The 21,833-nt window shown below is 39.2% G+C and overlaps 1 protein-coding gene across 2 annotated transcripts in view; it reads left to right on the top strand.

The window, feature by feature from the left end:
• The window catches only part of CDH8 (cadherin 8), a 155,028-nt gene that overhangs the window by 129,934 nt on the left and 3,261 nt on the right, over nucleotides 1-21,833 (top strand). The window contains exon 11 of one of the 2 annotated variants that reach the window (XM_072934320.1): nucleotides 5,885-21,300. In XM_072934320.1, coding sequence (XP_072790421.1) covers nucleotides 5,885-5,937 — 53 coding nt within the window. In that variant the 3' untranslated portion in view covers nucleotides 5,938-21,300. Of the gene's footprint in view, nucleotides 1-5,884; nucleotides 21,464-21,833 lie in introns of those variants that run through there. The other variant, XM_072934319.1, reaches the window with a different exon arrangement.

Raw genomic sequence — 21,833 nt, forward strand, 5'->3', positions numbered from 1 at the left:
TAGAACTGTAAAGAAATGCCTGTAACAAACCCTCCTTTCCTTTCTGGAGATCAGATCAATGCTCAACACAGTAAAGCTTGAAACAGAAAAACACTCCCTCATACTGGTGGCCAAAATCCTTGACATCTTCCTGACTGTGTCCTCAGCCTCAGTTTCCTCCCAGATTAATTAATTCCTGCCAAATTAATTCTTCAAGGCAGCAGAAACTTGATGGCTGCTGAAGAAATGTTGTCTACATGTGAATACCACACAGGGACTGCATTTTCTCAGGAAGCCTCCTGTACAAACCCAATTTTTACTTGATAGAATTAGCACTTTTCTTTATTTAAATAATTTTTAATACCTCCCCTTCCTTCAAAATGATATTGCCCTTTTGGGTTCCCTTGTGCTTTAGGTAACTGTGTGGCATTTGGCCACCACGTAACGATGACGCTGACTGTGGTGACATTGTTGTGCCAACAGTGCAGTTTGGCACCTGCTAGGAGAAAAAGCTGCAGTGTCCTCTTTCTGTCCCTCTAGCCAAAAAATACATAACATGTCTGTGATTTGGAATCTTGCCTTCCTGTGTAGAACATAAGCATAACTATTAATCAATTTAGCTTGTTGCACACAGGCTGATTCTGTTGTTCAAACCTTCCAGATTACCCTAAGGCAAGTTCCCATGATAGTCAGTAATTAACTGTGCTGCTGACATGCACTGCAAATATTATGATTGGCCACGTTGTTGAGAAATGTGTTTAACTAAGTGACACAACAGGTATCTTCATCAGGAACAAAAAAAAAAAAAAAAAAAAAAAAAGCCAAAAACAAAAACCCAGAACACTTCTCAGAAAATTTTATTACATATATAGAAGTTATGCTGTGCTCACAGCAGAAGCTGTGCCTTGAAATGGTGCACTGGGGTTCTTAATTTGCTTGGTTTGTTGAATTTTCATATTAATTTCCATATTAATTTTTCCCATATTAATTTTTTATTTTCCCATATTATTTTTCCATATTAATTTCCATATTATGAATTTCCATATTCCTTCTGTAGACAAGATACCTAAAACTGTAGAGGCTGTGGTGCCTTTCTGATGTAAATAATGTAAAAATTGTAAATTTAAATGCCATCATGCATCTCACTGAATATCTGTAGATCATTTCTTAGCCATCTTTGTTTTCCATCTCTCCTGATGCTTTTCTTCTGTCCTTTTCTGAGCTCAAATGTCCATTACTGGGTGGGATTTGTAGGTTTAGTGCCTTGGGTTCCTGGGATTTGTGAAAATCCAAATCCAGGCAATCATGCCCTCTCAAGCTGTAATCAAGGCACGCTGAGCACTTGGATGCCAGGTGCAAAAACCTTTATCCTCTCAAGAGAAATAACAGAGTTATATAAAAAAATATAAGCAGTTAATGCTACATGAAAATCATGTCATGTTTTCTGTGTTAGACCTGTGACTAAACCTGTGACTGTGTGACATAACAAGTCCCTGACTGCACAAACTCCTGACTGAATCTCTGGGCACTTTTCACGTGCTTTTGTGCTGGGTTTTCTGCATAGGAGCAAAAGCAGGGAAAAAATTAAAATTGGTGTTTTGTGTGGTGTGTTTAAGAAACTTCGAACCAGAAAACCTCAAATTTCAGATGAAAATATCTCATGTTTAGACAAGTGTTGATATACTCTAGCAATGTGTTGTAGACTGACTGGAATTAACCCTTCCAAAAAACTGTAGGCTCACAATAAATGACAAAAAAAATGACAGAAATTTAGACAACTGATGAGGATTTTGTACTGTCATGGCATCAGAAAACTGATATGAGACCTCTGGAAATGGAATTAGAATTTGTAGACAGCCTTTTTTTCCAGATGAATGGTCTTCACAGAGCGTTACCTAAAACCCAGTGCCAGTACATGGATCTCCTGCTGCATCCCAAACAACCCTCTCACAGCAGTACCTGTTTTCAGCATTGAACCCTTCAGGTTCCCTTGGATTGTTCAAGTGAGAACAGAATTCTGTGATAGGAGCATTTTCACACATGCAAACATTTTGATATGCTGCCAATGCAATTTTTACTGTCAAAAACTACCAAACACGTCTTTGCCATAAAGAGACTGAAATTTTTCCCACAAGAAGCTGCCATTGCTATGCTGTTTTTCTGATGCCAGAATCTATTTCCTAATGGAATAAACCCCAAATTGAACATTCCACAGTGCCTTTGGATGCAGTAATTGTTCTGACAGGAGAAATGCTGCATCTTTCCTGGATAAATGGGATATTCCATACTACTTATAGGGCTTATGTAGCAGAGCAGTCCTGGGGTTGCCTGGCCCATTTGTAGGGCTTACCTTTGGGTTAAGAACCTCACTGGCATGAGCTCATATTCCTGAAGAAATCCGATAGCCTGATTTGGCTTGTAATAGGGTGATTATCAATGATCAGCCTCCTCTCTCTTCAAACATTCAGCGTCCATCTGGCAAGTTGAGCTCTGAATTTGGTCCTGATTCTAGTGAGTGCATAGTAAAATGTTTTGGGTTTTTTTTTAATTGAAGCATTCATTATATATCCACCTGATTGATGAACTGTTCTGTTGTTTCTCTGTAACAAACTTAGTACTTATTCTCTGCCATCCTTAGTCTATTACATCTACGATACATATAACAGCTCCAAGAGTGATCATGCTTAAATTCCCATTTCTTTTGTTCTTTCCTTCAAGTTAAAATCTTGCTTATGTCCTCCTTGTGCTTGAAAGTGCAGGCACTGTGTCTGGTCTTTTAAAGGAAAGGCCTGGTATAATCACTTCAATCACTGCCTTGCATGCCTTTGCATATTATGGATTATTTTATATTTCATCACCTCTTTACCATCAAAACCCAAATATTTCTAAAGTTTCAAAATAACTGAGGAAAACAATTATATGCAAGCACTTTTAGATATCCCAAATAATAAGACAAATGATTATAACTTTTTTTTTTGTTAAAGTTCTTCTCTGTCACTGTGATTTTAATACAATAAAATCTGGAATTTTCCCCAGCTTTTTTCATCAAAGTATTTTTAGCAGCATCTGTCAAATACATACCAGGAGGGTGAGTCTTTTGTTCCCACCAGAGTACCTCTCATATGTTAAAATAAGTCTTTCCCTGAAACAGTTTCTTTTGGCATTTCTGGATAAGTCTCTCTGCCATTGTCTCAGCTGCCAGCTGAAGCTCCTTCTGTGTTTTTGATTGACTTTTCTCTCCAAATATATCCCTCAGGGAGCTCTGAGACAACTCCTCTGTTTCATTGCCCTCCTTCCACTTTGCCCAATTTCAAAGTCGACCCCCTGACCCCAGGTACAAATTGCCAAAGCAAGGAAATCATTAAACCCATCATTTGTGGGTGGATGTGCAGTGAGCATCCAGAACCACAGCACCCAAACAGTGCCTTGGATGTGAGCAGCACATCCTCACACATTGCTGCGGTTTCAGGCAATTTTGGGAAGCTTTGTGGCCCAGCTGCCACATGCCAGAGGGTGTTCCACAGTGGCACTGCTCGAGGGAAAGCACATGCTTAGGTATTTCTAATGGGTTTAATTATCATCCTCATTTCTTTTATAGATCAGTAATTAGACTTTCAAACTCCAAAACATTCCAAATCATATCCTTGTTAGTGGTTTTCTTCAAATTAAGTGATGTGTTCAGTCTTGCATCTTATAAGTTATTATTTTTCTACCATCTGTCAATATTAGTGGTATGGAATAGCATCCAGAAGATGTAAAGGAATATGAGGCATAATGGAAGGAAAAGCATTGATCAACATCTCTTTTAAGAGATGTGGTTTTGTCACCAGAAATCACAAGGAATACTTGCATAACAAGGTGCAAGCAGTGTGAAAGGAGCAGTTAAAAATAAAGCGTTGCAATGTATTAAAAATAACAAACACAAAGTACCTTATTATCTGGCACTTGTGTGTCAGGATCTGCCATCCACAGGCACACATCATGTTTCTCCAGGAGTGTTCATAGTGTGAAAAAAGTATTATAAATATCATACTATCAATCTTTTTCTCAGCATGGCATTTAAACTGGAGTTATTAAATAGCAAAGTTCAACATTTTTATAAACTTTGCATGCCAGAAGAACCTCAGTTTATTGATTTTTTTATGAATAATAGAGTTAATAATGAAATTGCTAATACAAAAATATTGAAATATTTCCTTTGTAGCGTGGTTGAAAGATTTTGTACAATATGTTCCTTTTCCACTTTTATTAGAAATTATAAATTAAAGAAAATAAAACAAAGCATAAAGATGTTATTTTGCTGAGTAGGAAGGGTTAAATATTACCAAAACAAATCATGTGATAGTTAAGGTATTTAAGTTCTATGAAACATTGTAATCCTGTGAATTAAGAATAATTTGGCATTATATTTTTTTTCTGGAAAATACTTAATTATATTTTGGATGCCTACTTGCCTTTCTCAGCTAAAAACAAAATGTGATTTACAGGCCTGAAGTAATACAGTCTGGTCTGCAAGTTATCCTAAACTGCTGAGCCCCCTTTTAAGAATTATGTCTCTGGTGTGCTTTGCTCTGCTGCTGGAAAGTTTATCAGGATCACGGTGGGGCTGGGAGGGGACCTGGGGACACTGTGCTGCTGCACTCCCTCACTGTGGCAGCAGGCAGGGACACCACGGAAAGGCCAGGACTGATTCAAGCTTCCACTCCATTAATATGCAAAAAGTGATGTTCAGCCTGTGCAAACAGCTTTGCTGGAGTGAGTGGTTGTGCATTGGGTGGCAAGTGGCAAGCCCTGAAATAATTCATGCAGTTCCCTCTTTCTTATACTCAGGTTCCTTTACCATTGGTCCTTAGAAAATTCACCTGCCTGAAACTGCTTTGGATCAGAAAACATGCTAGATCATCCTTTGTGAGAGAAGTAATCAATTTTCTTATTTGCATATCTGACAATTCTAAGATGTAATGTCATCCTGTGAAGTCAGACTGTGCCTAAGAACTGAGAGTAGCCCTTTCTCAGTGACAAGTGATGAGCTACGTAAGGAGGAAATTAGTGTTATACATCTTTAGATTATTCTCAAATTCTAGAAGACTTGGTAGAATTCCAAGTTAATGATAATATTCCCAAGGGACCCCAGTACATTCTAGTAGTGCTCAGAGGTTCTGTCTTGCCAGATAGTGGATGAATTTCCATTTTCACTGTATGATTTTACATTGCAGTTGAAGTGAAATATCTGACTCCTGTCTACTATTCCTAGTAAGGCTACACTTTTCCCGGGTATTGCAGTGTTAGTCCCACCTAGCTGAGAATGCTGTTGACAATATTCTCAGTGTCTTTCTGCTGATAACTTTCTGCTTCCTTTCCCCCTCCTTTCTTTACTATAATCACTATCAGCTGTGTTCTGTTATTCCCTGAAGTTCTGTTTTGCCTTGATGTTGACTATCAGTTGAGCGAGATTTGAAACAACTTCCCTGGCAGGGATGGCTGTGGTGTTGTTTTCTGAAGTGATTGCATTAATGTAGATGGGAAGCCAGCATTTTCCACTCCAATCCTTTGTCCTTCACTGACACATCTTTCTGCTGTCTTTCCCAGCTTTCTTCTTGCATGCAGATCACTACTCTTTCCAGACTCCTTTCTGATTAGAACCACAAACCAGGTGAAGAGTCAGTGCAGTTCTTCTGCAAACACTTTTTATCCCTGTCTGGGTGATTTAAGCTCCTTACAATGGTTATGTGCTTTTCACCAGTTCAATAGGCTAAAGGGGTGACTCCTTCTTGGTGCACACAGCTGAAACAGAGAACTAGGATCAACTCTTCAGAGGCTAACTCAGCTGCCAGCACCTCCCCGCTGCGACCCTTCTGTCTGTTCTGTCCACCTGAATCCTTATTCACTCCTCTCCTGTATTCAGGATGCAGGACTCCAGACAGATTCCCTCTCTCCTCCGCCCTAAGCCAGAGGTGATCCATCAAGTCTTCACTGGACTGGACAGGCCAAGCTGATGGATGAACCAGCAAGGAGGGGGCCATCTGGTAAGCTGATTGTCCTCTTGCAAGCATCTCCAGCTCCTCTTCAGCCCTGCTGTGCTCCCCAGCACATCTGTACTTTTCACAGTTTTGCACTGGGCAAGTGTTTCCTGGGAGCTTCTGTTCCAAGTGCTGTTTAACCTTTCTGTCCTGGTTCAGTTCAGCTCTGTGGTGACAACTTCTTTCCAAGCTTCCCAAATGCAAACTTTCAGACAGCTACAGAGGATTTGTATATGCACATTGGAAAATCAGACTAATTCCCACAGCATCCCATCCTTTCAGAGACTGCCTTTTTTGTGGTCATTTGAATCAACCACAATTACAGAGTTATTGCAGAGCATTAGTGTAAACATGACCCAGCCCCAAACAGCTTCCAGTGGGAGTGATGAGACCCAGCTAATCCCAAATACATGCAGCCTGCCATTATGCATACATGACTAAAGAGACTTTTACTTCACTCGTTCTTAATTTATTATTTGTGCTGCTAGCAACAGAATGTTGCCAAGATGTCAATTATGTTTCATTTTATAAATCAAACTAATTGAGAACCAGATGCAATCTGAGTGAAAAAGATCTGAGGTCAGTGTTGTGCACCATATGCACGACAGTGCTTACTCATGATGAGGGAATGGATTGGACAGCTGTGAATTTTCCTGCTGTAGGAGTTTCATCAAACTCAGTAGTGTAACGTCCTTAGCTCTCTTTTTCCAGTTTATTGCATTAATTTTATAATAAATCTAAAGGGTGAATAGGAGATAAAAGGTTGTGAAAACAAAACAGAAGAGCAAAAGAATTTGGTTAGTAAGTTAGCTTGAAAATCTGTCTGGTTTAATAATAACATGAAACGTGGATGAAAGAAATAGCAGAGAAGAACAAATTGAATCTTCAGTATGACTTAATTTCAGACACATAATGGGAAAATAAACATTAACTCAAAGTCTCAAGACTGAACTACTTAGCAGGCAGAAGGGTTGTGTTCTTACTGTGTGCAAAACTTCTACACTAACAGCAGTAAGATCTGCAGTAACAGCTCCTTGGAATTTATCCACAGCAGGGCAGATCCCAGGAGCTGCCCCTGCCCAGGAGGCAGAACTCCTGCCCTGGGCAGTGCCAGCCCTGAGCAGATGGAGCAGAGAGGCTGTGGAGTCTCCTCCTGGGGACATTGCAGAGCCACACGGACACTGCTGGGCCCTGTGCTCTGGGATGGCCCTGCTGGAGCAGGGAGGTGGCACCAGAGCAGCCCCGGGGCCCTTCCAGCCTCAGCCACCCTGGGGCTCTGTGAAACATTGCTCCAGCAGCCTTTAATCAAAGGTTCCCTAAGTGCTCTAACATAACTCCTTAAAACCACACAGCACCCATGATTATGATATTCTAGGACTTTAGAAATATTTCATAGTAGTATTTAGAGTCAAGTGAATATATAATCTTTGGAAATATATTTCCAGATTTTTAATCAGCTACCTTCTGAAAGAGTTAAGAGATTTCTAAGTACCACTTCTGGCTTGATGGGTACATTTGATTCCTCAAGGTTTTCTGCAAAAAGCAATGAAACTGTTCATGGACATTTGCACTGACTATGTTTGATTTCCTGGAAATGGATTTAATTCTGAGTAGGAGGAATGATGTCCTGAGGTCAAAGGTTCTGGTGGAACCTCTGCCACATCACCTCCTCAATATATTGCCCAGCAGAGTCATATTGCATCTAAGAAGTTCTTCTGTGTTCACCTCATGGTTAGCTTTTGTTTTGGTTTGACTATTTGGATTTTATCTCTAAGTACCGGATTGGTCCTTCATTCCTTCCTTCCTTTATTTCTTGGTTGGGTTACTCTCATTATGGAATATCTCTTTGTTTTATCATATCCTAAATGCAGACTGTTGATTAGGAATTAATTTTGTCGTTGCTCTAATTGCACTTTTGTCAATTAATGAGAACCAGATAGGAGTCTCATTTTAAACTTTCAGTTGCAGTAAAGATTAAAAGACCACCAACACTGTTCTACTAGAGGAAGAATAAACAGGCTAAAAGAGAAAAAAAAATTAAGCAGGAATCATAAGTTATTAACTGTTAATTTTTCCTTTGATTAAGAAAAACCTCCTTTTGTCATTTTATCAGACTATTTGCACGTGGTTGCTCCATTAAAAAATAGAAAGTATTGATTTTTTATTCTTAGCCTTAAGTCTTATCTGACTAATTATTACACAACTGACATTATAATGTGAGTTTAAAAGGCTCAGATCATGTTCTAATTTGTATCTTGTTTTGAACCAGTCCAACAAGTGTTTTACACAAGGAAGGCGTTACTGCTGGAATCACAGTCATTGTTCCTGCAGGGTGACCGCGACATTGATTATTGTGTGAATTCTGTGTCTCTGCATTTTCCTGAACCTGTCTGGTGTGCTCAAATAAGTTTATATTTTATATTTTACATACGCCTTTATTTCCTCCTTACTCATTTTGAGGAGGTGACTGTTTAAGAACGGGTTGTATTTCTCTGTCACAGCAAATAAAGCAGTGACACACTGAAGGAAACAGGGGATTTTTTTAAATGATTTTTACTACAGCTTCTGACATCAACCTTTGGAGACCAAGGGAGACAAAACTTTTTCTGGGTGGGGGAGGTTTGTACTACTTAGGTTATTTTCCCATCAACTCCTGATTTTGTAATTTTTACGGGTGATCTTGTGGTAAAATATGTCACTTTGTTAGTCTTCATTTAATTCTGTCTAATTAGGATGTACTTTATTTGGTAAGCAGCCAGTAATTAGCGACATATTTATGTAATTATTAGCATGTAATATTTATATAATAAATCTGCCTAGAAGGCAATCCATTCAGAGGGCAGGGAAGAGGTAGAATACATGATTTGACTGAACACAGAGATCTTACACACTGAGCCAAACGCAGCAAAGAAATGAAATGCATCAGTTGACCTGTCTAGTCTGGGGAGAGAGTTTGCATATCCTAAAATGATAGGATGTGCACACTTGGTAATCAGCACTGATTAGAGAGGGAGTGAAGATGGGCCCCTGTTTGAAGTGAGATAATAAGGCAGCTTGTTAGGGAGAGATAAATAGAACTTGAAGAAAAGGACCAGATGTCTGCTTGATGGCACTGAAGAGGAAGAGCTGGTGGGGTCCTCCAAAGGTAACGATGGATGTGGGCCGATTGCAGGAATCAGGGAAGCAGTGGGAGCTGGCTGCCCGTGTTCAGAGAGCAAAGCTGAGCCCCAGCCTGGCCTGACTAGCTCTGGGCTCAGACTAGCAAACTGTAGGCTAAGGATTTCTGGCTGTATGCTAAGGACTGTGCTCCTGCCTAAACAGTAACTGTAACGCTGTAGGATTGTGATTTTTTGTAATCTGACTCTAAAAGCTAAATCAGGAATGAAGTCCTCGTGGTGGAGTTTTGAGTAGAGTTTGGTGTTGAAGTCATAAACCTTAAAAGGAGCACCAACAGTAATCTCTGAATGCTGATGAAAGTTCTCTGTTCTGTTCTAAGAATATTGGGCTGTCTTGAACACGAACACTGAATTTTTTCTTCTCTTTAATGACATAACAATTTCACATTGCTTTCATAAAAACAGGTGAAGCTTTCTGGCTTTGTTTTTGCTGTGTTATGAAACTCTCATTCAGTCTAACCTAAAACTGAAGCTAAACTATAGCTTGTTGGAAATAATAAAAAATAAAACTAATTCATGTAGGCTTTTCCAACTTGTTGCTCCCTAACCTTGCTTAGCTGGGTCCTGTCACTTTCTATAACCTTTTCATCCATTATATGTGACCCTTCTGTAAACTGTGCACTGTTCCCCCAATGAACATTAATACCTTGTGATCTCAGAGCACTCTGCAGGAGTGATGGATTTTTGATTGAGGAATTGTTCTGGAGTTTGGAACACTTCTGTTAACTTGGCTGTGGGTTTTTTGTATGAATTTGGATAAAACATTTAACGTCTGTGCTGCCATTGTGCTGTGCAAACAGTGCAGAGATGTGAGCAGTGGGGCTGGTAAAGGCTGAGAGTTTCAGGTGCTGTAAGGGAGGCATATTTTAGATTCTTCTGGAAGTTCCAGACAGGAAACATGAGGAATGTGTTTGTCAGGGGAGGAGATGGTGGAGCCCAGTCTGATGGCAGCTGGCATCTTCAATATGAGCTGCAATACTGAAGACAGAGGGAGGTAGTTGAGAATCAGTTCTACCCCTGACATCTCCTTCTATATCATCTTTATCTAACCAACATTGTTATTGCTTCTTTGTACTAATATTTTATATTTTTAAATGAAAAAAAAAATTATGACAAATCAGCTTTTACTTGTTTTGTGCCTTTTTTTTTTTGCTAAGAGGCAAGATCAAAAGATGTAGTTGCTAAAAACTTTATAGAGTTCTAATACAGTCTGTCTAGCAGAATCACTTGCTTCAAAAAGTCATATATAGACCATAGCTTTTTCTAAACTTAATTTTTTCTTAAATATTTTTCTTTTTTTTTTCCCCAGTAAGGAAATATTATTTTGTCAAGGTATTTACTGGTTTGTTGTTTTTTATTTTTTCTGCTCACCTTTATATGCTTTTTTTACATGCTTTTTAAACTTTATATGTTTTTTCTTCATGATCGCAGAGGTCTTTTTGGCATATTGAGATGTATTTTCCTCTGCCAGTAGAATCCCCATCACTTCTAATATTTTTTTGTGATCATGCTTTGTATTTTTATTGCAGCTTTTGCCTAAACACTTCACTTGTACTTTATCAGACTCTTCATCACAAATTAGAAGATAAAAAGGAACCATTTGGAAGGTTTATACCTCATAACTTCTCTTCATGGGATGAAGAGAAACACTGAATAAGATGTCTTTTGTTTTGTCACATTTATATTTCAATTGTGAATACAAATATTGTACTATTTTTAGAAGTCCCATCCTTGGAGATATTCAGAAGCCAGCTAGGCATGGTCCTGGGCTCTGGGTAGCTGTGGTGGGCTGGGTTGGACCAGGTGACCTCTGGAGGTCCCTTCCAACCTCAGTCACCCTGTGATTCCATGAGAAACTCTAAACAACTTCTGAACTGGTGCTGTAGTTTCATATATTCATAATATATGAGCATATATATTGATAATATTCACCCATATTAGCACTGACTTTGTAATATCTCCGTGGTGAGCAGAATTCAAGGGCTGACATCTTTCCCTGGCTGCTTCTTTCCAAGTTCTGTGTTGTGTCACACCATGTACAGAGCAAAGGCAGGGTCTTGCAGTATGTCCTGGGCTTGGAATCTAAATTCAGATGTGTGTGTATTCCTGCTGTGATTCTCCATAATCCAGCTGTGTATCCCAGTCTGGAACCTGTGGCTATTCCATGTTTTTTCTGTGTAATGTTTGCATGCTGTCCAGAAACATTTCAAAGAGTATCTGGGATGTTTCATTTGAAAACTTTTTCAAGCTGTTTTCCACTCTATAGATGGGTAATTGGTATTTTTTCCCTCCCTGGAAGTCCTTCTCCGGATGCCTTTTGCTCTTCCCTGCACTTCAAAAGGCCATGAGTTTTCCCCATGGGAATCACATCCTGAGAGGTGTGCATGTAATAAGGCATCCTGTGAATCCTTTGGGTGTGAGGCAGAGATCTGAATTACTGCCATTAATGGTCTGGTGATAACAAATTATTATTGTTATATGTAATCTGCATATCAGAATGTCTTCCCAAAGTCATTATCATGCTGCCTGTGTGCCCAGGGGCAATGTTACACCATAACATTTCAGTCTTTCAAATTACAAAAAGCTAATATAACTCTTGATGACATTTACAAAAATGTATAATGGCACTCCTTTCAGGGTTCTCACAGAAATTGTTCTCAGGGAACTTCAAGGGAGTTCTGCATGTATCAGAACTGCAGGATCTGGCACTTTTTACAATGAAAGACACTTTTTTTTTTTTTTCTTCAGTGGCACTAGCTCAAGAAAATGTTAAGTCAGAATTGGTTTTAATTTATTTTCTGAGTTAAAACGCCCAGGCTAACATAAGCTGTATTTAACTTTCAGTGCTCTTTGGCAGAGCATTCTAAATTTCTTTTCATAGGAAGTTGCTATGTCAGAGTTATAAACCTCTGAAAATTGGCATTTTGTAATGGAAGTGCTGACAAGACCTTTATTACACCAGTACCAAAGGGCAGTGTTCCAATAAATGCTGGTTGCTGTTTTTATAGTCTGCTGGTTGCTTTCGGCTGCTGTATTTCAAAGTGGACATTATGTAAAAAGTAAGTGGCATAATAGAAATATACTGGCAGGGCTGGAATTTGGCTTATACTGTTGCAACAAAACTTCAATATGGTTGATAGGTCTGATTACAGATTTAGTTTTTAAGGGCTGGTGTATGATTTACTGGTAAATTGTTTGAAATCCCTACCAAGCCCCTGTGTACATTCAGCTCAGAATTGGAATGGAAAAGGTGATTATCATGGCATGGAGAAGTGGATGTTAAATTACTTAAATGGCAAGAACACATCACATCCGAGACCCAAAATGTTCCTACTTAAGTTTTATGCTTTTTACTGTGATAGTGACAGTTTATATTGTAGAAAGAAAGATTCACTTCAAACATCCATGATTGTCTTCATAGTCCCGAGGTCTGTGAACTTTTCCAGACCTAGAAGTCACTGATATAAGAACCGGAGGATGTGTTGAAGTGAGGAAGGTGAAGAACATGGGCAAGAATTCTTGGAGCTTTTCCATCACCTACCAAATTCTGTCTGAATTTCACTGAACCTGGTGGAGATTTAGCCCTACACAGAAGAGAACATGCAGTCAGTGTAATGTTTAAAGCAGTACCTGTCACTGTGGCCTGAGGGGCTCAGATCCCTGTCTCACACCAGCTTCTCCTCCCACACTGTGTTTGTTAAGTAGATATTCATAGAAAGATTGAGAATCCATTATCCCTCCAAAGAAAAGCAGATGGCACAGCCTTGGGATATCTTGGTTTTTTTTATTTATCCTTACAGCATTTTTGTTGGAATCTGGTAATATAGTATTAAAAAGTTCTTGGTTCAAATGCAAAATATAGACATTATTTTATCAAAGTGCTGTAAAACACCGTATCACTTTCTGAAACTATTTTGGTTAAAATAACAACAGAATAGAATTAACTAGAATATCTAGATTTCAAAAATGATCCATCAGTCTATGCAAATTGCTGTGTTAATAATGTATTTTTAATGCTGAGCACATTTGACAGCCATTTCATCTCTTTTTCTAAGCAGAGCTTGGCAACATGCATTAATTCTTACACTTTACAGATGTACCATTCAATGCACGTGCCACGCAGTGATGTGATCTGAATGAAGCAAAGCGTGTCACAGCAGTGGCATTATTAGTAAACAGCTTTGTGACTGGCTGCTGGGGTACAGGAGAGAAAAAGGAGAGGTAAAAGCCAGTCCTGGTTTAGCACATCTCACACCCTCACTGCCTGGATTGCTGCCCATGATGGGAGTGCCATGCCCAAGTGGCAGCAGGGGTTGGAAGAGATGAACGGACAAACCAGGGTGAGTGAGGTTCAACCAGATGTGCTGGGTGCAGTTCAGGCAAGGTGGAGTTTAAACAGATCCAGAACCCAAAATTTCCTGCTTTGACTTGCTGTCTGTGTCTGTAAATTAAAAAGAGAGAAAGAGGTACCATGTCCTAATTATTTCTCTACTCCATTAACAATAAAACTGGTATTATTTCAGACTCAGTGTGTTCTACATCATTATTTCTTCAGCAGGGATTTTCTGTCCTTTCTTCAATGAGTTAAAAAACCAAGGTACAAAATACAAGAGTTGCTGCTAGACTGCAAGGGACCATATACTTATGTTTGATTATAGCTCTGCTGGCCTAAAGGTCAAAGGAAAGTTTTAGAATACTTAAGAGACAATTATCTAAAGTTCAGACTTTTCCAAAGGAATAGAACTAGAAATTATACAGACTATTATCTAAAGTTCACATTTTCAAAGGGAAAAAGTAGGAGGAAATGCTTATTCATCATCACTTTGCTGTTAATTTGGCTTTTTTTTTCCTTCTGTCAAGAATTTATTTACTACAAGTTCTGTATTACAGAGTAGCACTAACATAATTATTCCCCTTTCCAAGAAATTTTAACATATGAGAATGATGTATACATGATTAAATATTACTTTGTTCATGATTCAAAATTCCCAGCAGTACTTTTTATTTCTGCAAAGGACTACATGGAAATGTGTTTAGGTTTTTTTATTCATTAGTTGATTCAGCTTCTCAGTTCTGGCATAAACTGTTATTATTTAAGCCAACTGGTAAAGAGGAGAAAATAATCAAAGATAAAAAATATGTGACATTTTCCAATTATTCTTCTACCAATATATTTTCTCACACAAAATACTTTTCCTTTTCCTGTGTTCTTATTGGTGTTTTAAAGGATTGCAGATACCTCAGGTCTATAAAAAGGCCAAAATTATTCAAGTGTTTGTTAATTTGTCATAGGAATGCTTTGTGAATTGCCATTAAATATGCCAGTATGGAATGCAACTTGCTATGGGACAGGAAAGAGAATTTGATCAATCAGCTGAATTTTTATGACAAAAAGTTTTTTCCTCTGAAACTGATGTCTGTTATTAAATTTGATAGCAGTCATCAATCTGCTTTTTTTGAAGACATCAAAAATTCTTGACATATATGAAAAGCGGGTCAGTTTGAAATACCTGTGGATGCTTCAGTGCCCATATGGTTTGGCCATCATAAATCAGCAAAAATATACTGTAAAAAATGGCCTCTCTTTATTTTCAGATGATTTTGTAAGCCTTCTGTTTGAATAGGACATTTATGCATTTACCATACAGATTAGATAAAGGGTCCTTTTTCTTGTAAACTGCTGCTCAAGAGGATTTTGTTTGAGACAGTCATCACGAAGGCCTGGTACAGCTGTAAAAATACACATGACAATTTTATATATAGATACATTAAAATACATACATCTATATATGTTATCATAAAAATGTATTTTTTATAAATACAGCCATGATGAAAACACTAAGTTTAATCATGAAACAAAATTGTTATAACAGTTCTAATGAAAAAATAGGTTATTTTTTCAGCTACTAACTATTGCCAAATTTATAACATACAAACTTATAACTTACCCTTTTAATCAAATATTCCTTTAAAATGTGTTTCAGCCTAAGGCACAGAAAAAAACCCACCAACTGTCTTACATGGATGTTTCTCATAAAGCATTTTAATTTCATTCTTTTGGAAGCAGAAAACTGATGTTTCCAACTTGTACTGAAGTGGAGCCTGAGACAAATAATTCAGTTTTCCAGTTCAGGGCCCATTGTGAACAGTGGCTTTTTCAAAGGTGAGCATGGATGAGGGTGTGCTTGGAGTTGTCACTTCTGGTTCTTGTGGTGGATCAGAAAGGAGATCAGGACTATTCTTTCCCAGGGATTTTGTAATTGCAAAAGGGAAAAAGAGAAATTTCGAAACCAGAGATTTAGCACTCGTGGGACTGTGGGCAGTGACTTGTCAGGGCTGCAGTCACTGAGTTTTTCCTGCAGTGCAATCCTATCAATCTAAAAAGGTGTACTTTGTAAATCTCTTCATAGAAAGAAAATATGACTGAGAAAATATTCAAAAATAATAATGATTAAGGTGACTTGTACAGTGATTTGTTGAGACACCTCTGTGTCTCTTGACAGTTTTATACTCAGGCTCCTAAAAGGCGATTGGAATCTTCCTATCATCAATCCATTTCTCCGTCATTAGGTTTGAATTCTGAAGAAAAAAGAAAATAATAATGTTTGAAAGGATTTTTTAAAAGTCTGTGTTTGACATTGTAAGATTTCCACTAGTGAACATTAACTATTACAAGAGGCATATGCATATTAATTACGGTTATTAATGGTTTTACAAAGCTGAAATGGCATCAGCATTCTCTTGAATGTTCTTTTCTAGTGCCCTTAGAGCTTGTTGCTGAGTGTTCTAGAGCTCACATTCCTTCAAATGTCATGTGCTCTGGTTTTCTCTAGTCTCCACTGAAACCTTGATGATAATAATTTTCAATTGCTCAGTTATTTCAAGTTTAGGGTTTTTATTTAAGAAAGGATGCTACTTTCGAACAGAGATGGGAGATGAATGAGCCTGTCCCTGTCTTTTCCTTATCAGAAAAAGCAGAGGGTGTCACAGTAAGGATATTCCTGCTGCTCTTCTACTTGTGTCAAATAACTCTATTTTACCGAGAATCCGAGATTTAAACATGTACAAAGGATGATAGCTCTAATAAACAGGAAGAAACATATATTTCTGTTATTCTGCTGTTTCCAGCTGTAGAGTTTCCAATTAAAATTCCTTCTTCACATAAATAATATATAAAGCACAGATAACAGCTTCTACCACAAAGTCCTTAATATCATTAATTATTTGATCTTTCTGAGGACATTATAAAAGGGATAAAAAAATAAAGGCAGAATTCTGTAGGTGTAAGGTGGCGCAGCAGGGAAATCCACTGATCTCAACATATTAGAGACTGCATAGAATTAAAGAATTGCAATAAAGTGTGCAGAGAAAATGACACTTAGATGAAAACTCACCGCTTCTGATTTTTTACTTTTGTTCTGTTATTTTATTGTCTGACTTTAAATTGCAAGATGCATTCTTGCAGAAAGTGGGAGATGAAGGGGTTGACTCCTGCCTGCTAATTTCACATCCTGATTGCTGTTGATGCCATTAAAGTCACTCGAGTCCAGAAAATCCAGAAGTAGCTTTGTATTAAAATGATTGCATTTACATTTTCTCAAAATCTTTCATCCAAGAGCCTCAAAAGAGATCTGGGAGATTTGAAAACAGCTGGGGAATCTGCAGAAAGCACTTGGCCCTGTGGTAATTGCTATGGTTATGCAAACTACCTTTGTCTAGAAACCACTCTGGACATCTTTTAAAGACCTTTGCATTGTCATCCTCTGTTCCAGCTGAGTGAGATATTCCCAAAACAGTCTCTTTCGTGGTTATTTCAAGAATCTGCTGAGTCAGCCAGGGAACTGAGCCACCAAGTTTTTTTCTGTGTAAAAAAAGGCAGAAGTAAGCTCCAGCTCTGAGCTGTACTTGTGCATGCCCAGAGCTGTGCTTCTCTGAGCTGGCACTCATGCTAGGAGAGTTATTAAGATCTTACACCATTCCTGATGCCTGCAGGATGGGATGCAGCTCCTGGTCCATCCTGGGTGGCTGCTGCATCACCAGGGAGAGGGTATTTCATAGGGCTCAGGCATTTCCATAAATTTCTCAGCCCCTTCCCCACTGAGAAGGGCACAGAATTGTGGGAGGATTCTGATGGAGAATGTCAAAACCCCTCCTGGATGTGTCACCCTGGCTGGAGGAACTCTCAGTGGCTCTTTGCCTGTGGCAGACAGCTCAGAGCTCTGTGAGCAGAGAACTTTGGGGCTTTTCTGCACATGCTTTGCCTTGTTTTGCTAAAAGTACCATGAATAAATAAACAACCCGAGCAGCAGCGCCGTAATGAAGGATCAGTGGGTTAATTGGGAAGATGAGGGAAGGTGATTGTCCCCTCTCCTGCTGAGCACCTGCTGCCAAGTTCATTCATGCAGCAGTGCTGGAGGCTGTTCCTGGAGAAGGCTCCTTCTGGAATGTCCAGAAAAGAGAAAGCAAATCAGATAAATTGAGTTTACTGCTGATCAGCTGCCAGGATTTATCTTCAAATTCTAAGAACCCACTAAAATGTCAACCCAGGGAGTCATTGTTCTTCACTCAAGAGCCACATCTCCAGCAACACCAAGGTATATTTATTTTAAGACATAGCAATGAAGGGGAAAGAATTTATTGCTAAACAAAATTCCTAAGTCAAATGGAGCACTTGCCACCCATTGGCAAAACAATTTGGTAATTTAATTTTGCCTTTTCTATGTTCTGCTTGTCAGTTTCTTTTCTGTCCAGGCATAACATGTTCACTTTTAATAAAACATGGTTTCTAACAAAAACAAGCAAACAAACAAAAACCCCAACCACCACCACCACCACCAACAACAAAAAACCCAACTAAACAAGCCATCTGTAAGAAAAGAAAGTTATTCTCTTCTCATTGTTTGACATCTCTTCTGAATAGTTCTGACTGTCCAGCCATTGCAACTTATTTTGCACTTAACTAACAGTTAATATCCCAAATATCTTGCATCTCTTTTGCTTTCTCTCATTCCTTTGAGCTTGAATTGATAACCATGGTGGTTATCAATTCCAACCAGGAATAAAGAAACCAGCTGGTTTCTTACACTCAGCAAAGCTTCACTGATGAGCACTTTATTTTCTGCATCTCTCCTCCCTCTCACTTTTTCTGTCCCCTTCTCTTTAGAGTGCATCCTTCCTTTTTCTACTCTGTTATGCTCTGGTTTTGGCTTATTAGAATTTTCTGCAGCAGACAGGATGGAAGTGAGTGTCTCAGGAGGATGGAAGGGATCTGAAGCTGTTCCCAACAAGTGCAGCTTCTCTTTTTCAGTTCTTCCTAAAGCAGGTGCCTTCTCTCTTTTGCATATCTGTAAAGTGCAGGGCTGTTGGGCTCAGTAATCAATCCTGTGCTCCAGCTTGGGCAGAGAAGGGCTGCAGCAGGTTCACAGGAAGGAACAGGCTGTATCAGTACAGATTTTAGAGCACTGTGCTATAGAAGTGTAAAAGTCTCTGGAGTTCCAAATAAATGACTACAGATGTGACACCTCTGAGTGGGATTTGTCTCAAAGAAAGAGCTGGAAATTGAGTGCCACATAGTTATTTTCTCTTTTGAAAGTTTAAAGCAAAAGGATTGAGGATGCAGTTTATGCTGGGATGTTTTTAATTTTGCAGGAGAATGACAGCAGGCAGATGAATTTATTTTCCAGTATTTGAAAACCAGGAGGGGTGCTGAGAGGGAAAAGAAGGCTATCAGATCAAAAAAGGAACATTTGCACATCACGTAGTCACTCTCACTTTGGTAGAGCTCCACACACCCATATTCAGGGAAACTGAGCTACAGGATTATTTTCCCAGCATAACTTTTCCCTTTTGCCCTGCAGAGAACAAGTATGGAAGTAGTTTAACTTGCACATGTGTGTTAACACCTCTGGCACACCCAAGCAAGGAGGAGTGCAGGGTTTGTTCACTTCCAGATGTGTGTTAATTATTGACTTCAAACACACGTGACTTTTCCACTGGCACATGTGACACTGGATGTCATCAGGGACTTCGGTCCTATTTGAGTTGTCAGAATTCTTAAGAGCTTATACCTGAAATTTGTCTTCAGTAAACACATATGCTTCCTTTCATTTTAAAAAGGGCACAAGGAAGAACTAGACTATTTATTTAGCTCCAGGGTGCCATCAGTTTTGATGTGACTGTTTCCAACTGGAATAGATAAAACCTCAGGATCCCTGTGGAAAAAAAAAAAAATTAGGAATACTTTTTTTTCTGCAAAATGACCATATTTATTCTGCTCTATGAAGGAGTTAATTTTTAGATTGACCTTCACGCGTTGCATAATCTGAATTTATGAAAAATGCTGAAATGGTTACATCATCTGCAATATAAATTATAGTAAGAACCTCTCTAGGCCAAGTAAATGTGGTTGGTAGGTGATTCTATACTAGAAGATTATAGAATCACAGAATGTTTGTGTGGGAAGGGACCTGATCTTCAGGAGAAACCTATTGTCATATGAGCGCTCCCAGTATTTTCTTTCCTTCCATGGAATGACATTTAGCATTGCATGTGTCCATTTTAGAGCATAAAATATCAGGAGGCTTACTTCTTTTCATGATGCATCAGGAAAATGAACCTCAACTCCTTCTTCCAAAGTGCAGCTTTATTTTTAAATTGTCATTGGATCCCACAGCAACACTCACACACAAACACACATACATTCCTCTTCTCTGTGCCTCTGAATCTTTTTATTAAACAAAATACCAACAGGAAACTAGTGGAAGTCAACATGCACTCTGTTATTATGATTCCTAATATTGAATTATTATTTTATTCCACAGAATAAAGCAGTTAAAAGTTAGAGAATATTTAATTATATAAAGAAATCAGAATTTTCTACATATTTGACATGCCACTAATCATGGTTTATACCTGAGCCCTATGACACATACAAGATTATTGATATCTGATATGCGTGTGTTTATAACTGTCTAGAATCTTTAATTTTGTAACTATGCAAATTAAAATCTGTATGATTACCCAATGAAAAATAAACTTGTATTCATTTGGTGAACTGAGAAATGACTGACTCTGAAAGATTTCACTGTGTAACTCTATGGCTGTGTAGGATACCATGCAGTCAGATGCCTCTTTATATTTCTAAAATTAACTTTCTGCATATGTGTGCAGAGGTAAGATGTCCTAGACTCATTTGCTGTCTGCCTCCATGGGAGATACAGCCTGGTTTGCTCTCTTGTCTTCATTGAGGTCAAATAACTATTTAGATCTCTTAAAATTAGCCCCACAACTTTTAATGTATTTAGCTTTTCTTTTGTCTTTATATAAAAAGGAAAAATCCTTTATAGCAGAGGAAAATGTGTAGTTTGTGCTTGTAAGGCAAGGAAGATTTGTGTTAATTGGTGAATATGCTTTAAGTCCGGGTTTCTTTAACATTTCATTTCTCTCTTGTTTCACTGGCTGGATTTTTATGAACTGTGTGACTTGAAAAAAAAGTGGTGAATCATGATGGGAAGATATCTGCAGTGCTGTAGGCAGAGGAGAAATAAGGGATCATGATCTTCTTATCACACAAGAAAATGTATCTATTACATATATACATATGTAATATGTAATGTATGTATATGCATATGTATATACATATACATACATATATATTCCAGCTTCTGGAGGCAGGTGGAGAGATAGGGGAGGCATTTCTGTGCCACGTGCTGCTGACACGAGGAGATCACGGAACGTTTGCACTGAGGTTCCTGAAGGCACTGAGGAACAGCTGAGATGCTGCCATTTTCACAGATTTCACAGAATCACTGGGTTAGAAGAGACCTTCGAGATCATTGAATCCAACCCAGCCCCAACACCTCAACTAAACCCTGGCACCCAGTGCCACATCCAGGCTTTTTTTAACACATCCAGGGATGGTGACTCCACCACCTCCCCGGGCACGCCACTCCACAACTTTATCACGCTTTCTTAAAACTTTTTCCTAGTTTCCAACCTAAATTTCCCTTGACGCATCTTGAGATTTTTGCCTTGCAGACAACACCCTGAGCATCCTGGCCAAGCACAGCGGCTTCAGCCGGCAGAAGCAGGAGGTGTACCTGCTGCCCATCGTCATCAGCGACAGCGGCACGCCGCCCATGAGCAGCACGGGCACGCTGACCATCCGCGTCTGCGGCTGCAGCAGCGACGGCACCGTGCAGTCCTGCAACGCCGAGGCCTACGTGCTGCCCATCGGGCTCAGCATGGGCGCCCTCATCGCCATCCTGGCCTGCATCATCCTGCTGCTCGGTGGGTGCTGGGGCACGGCCCGGCCTGCAGCGGGGCCAGCCCGCCTTCACAAATCCCCTGCGGGCTCTGAGGAGGTGTGGGGGTCAGAGAGGATGAGGAGGGACAGTCCAGTCCAACATCACGTGCAGCAGCACTGAATCCCTCCTGTGCTAAGAGCCAGACAGAAGCAGAGAGAACAAAGTCCTGCTCTGACGTAGTCACACACACGCGTTACAGAATAAACAGGGGGGGAATGGGAAGCTGAAAATCACACTGGGGTGTTGAGCAGCAAGGTGAACATAGTGTGGACTACACCTGATGGAAAATGGATCTGCTGTATATTCTAAGACTGGTATGAATCATGGAATCAGAGAATGTCCTGAGCTGGAAG

Source organism: Taeniopygia guttata, chromosome 11 (assembly GCF_048771995.1).
Source record: "Taeniopygia guttata chromosome 11, bTaeGut7.mat, whole genome shotgun sequence".
Lineage (NCBI taxonomy): Eukaryota > Metazoa > Chordata > Aves > Passeriformes > Estrildidae > Taeniopygia > Taeniopygia guttata.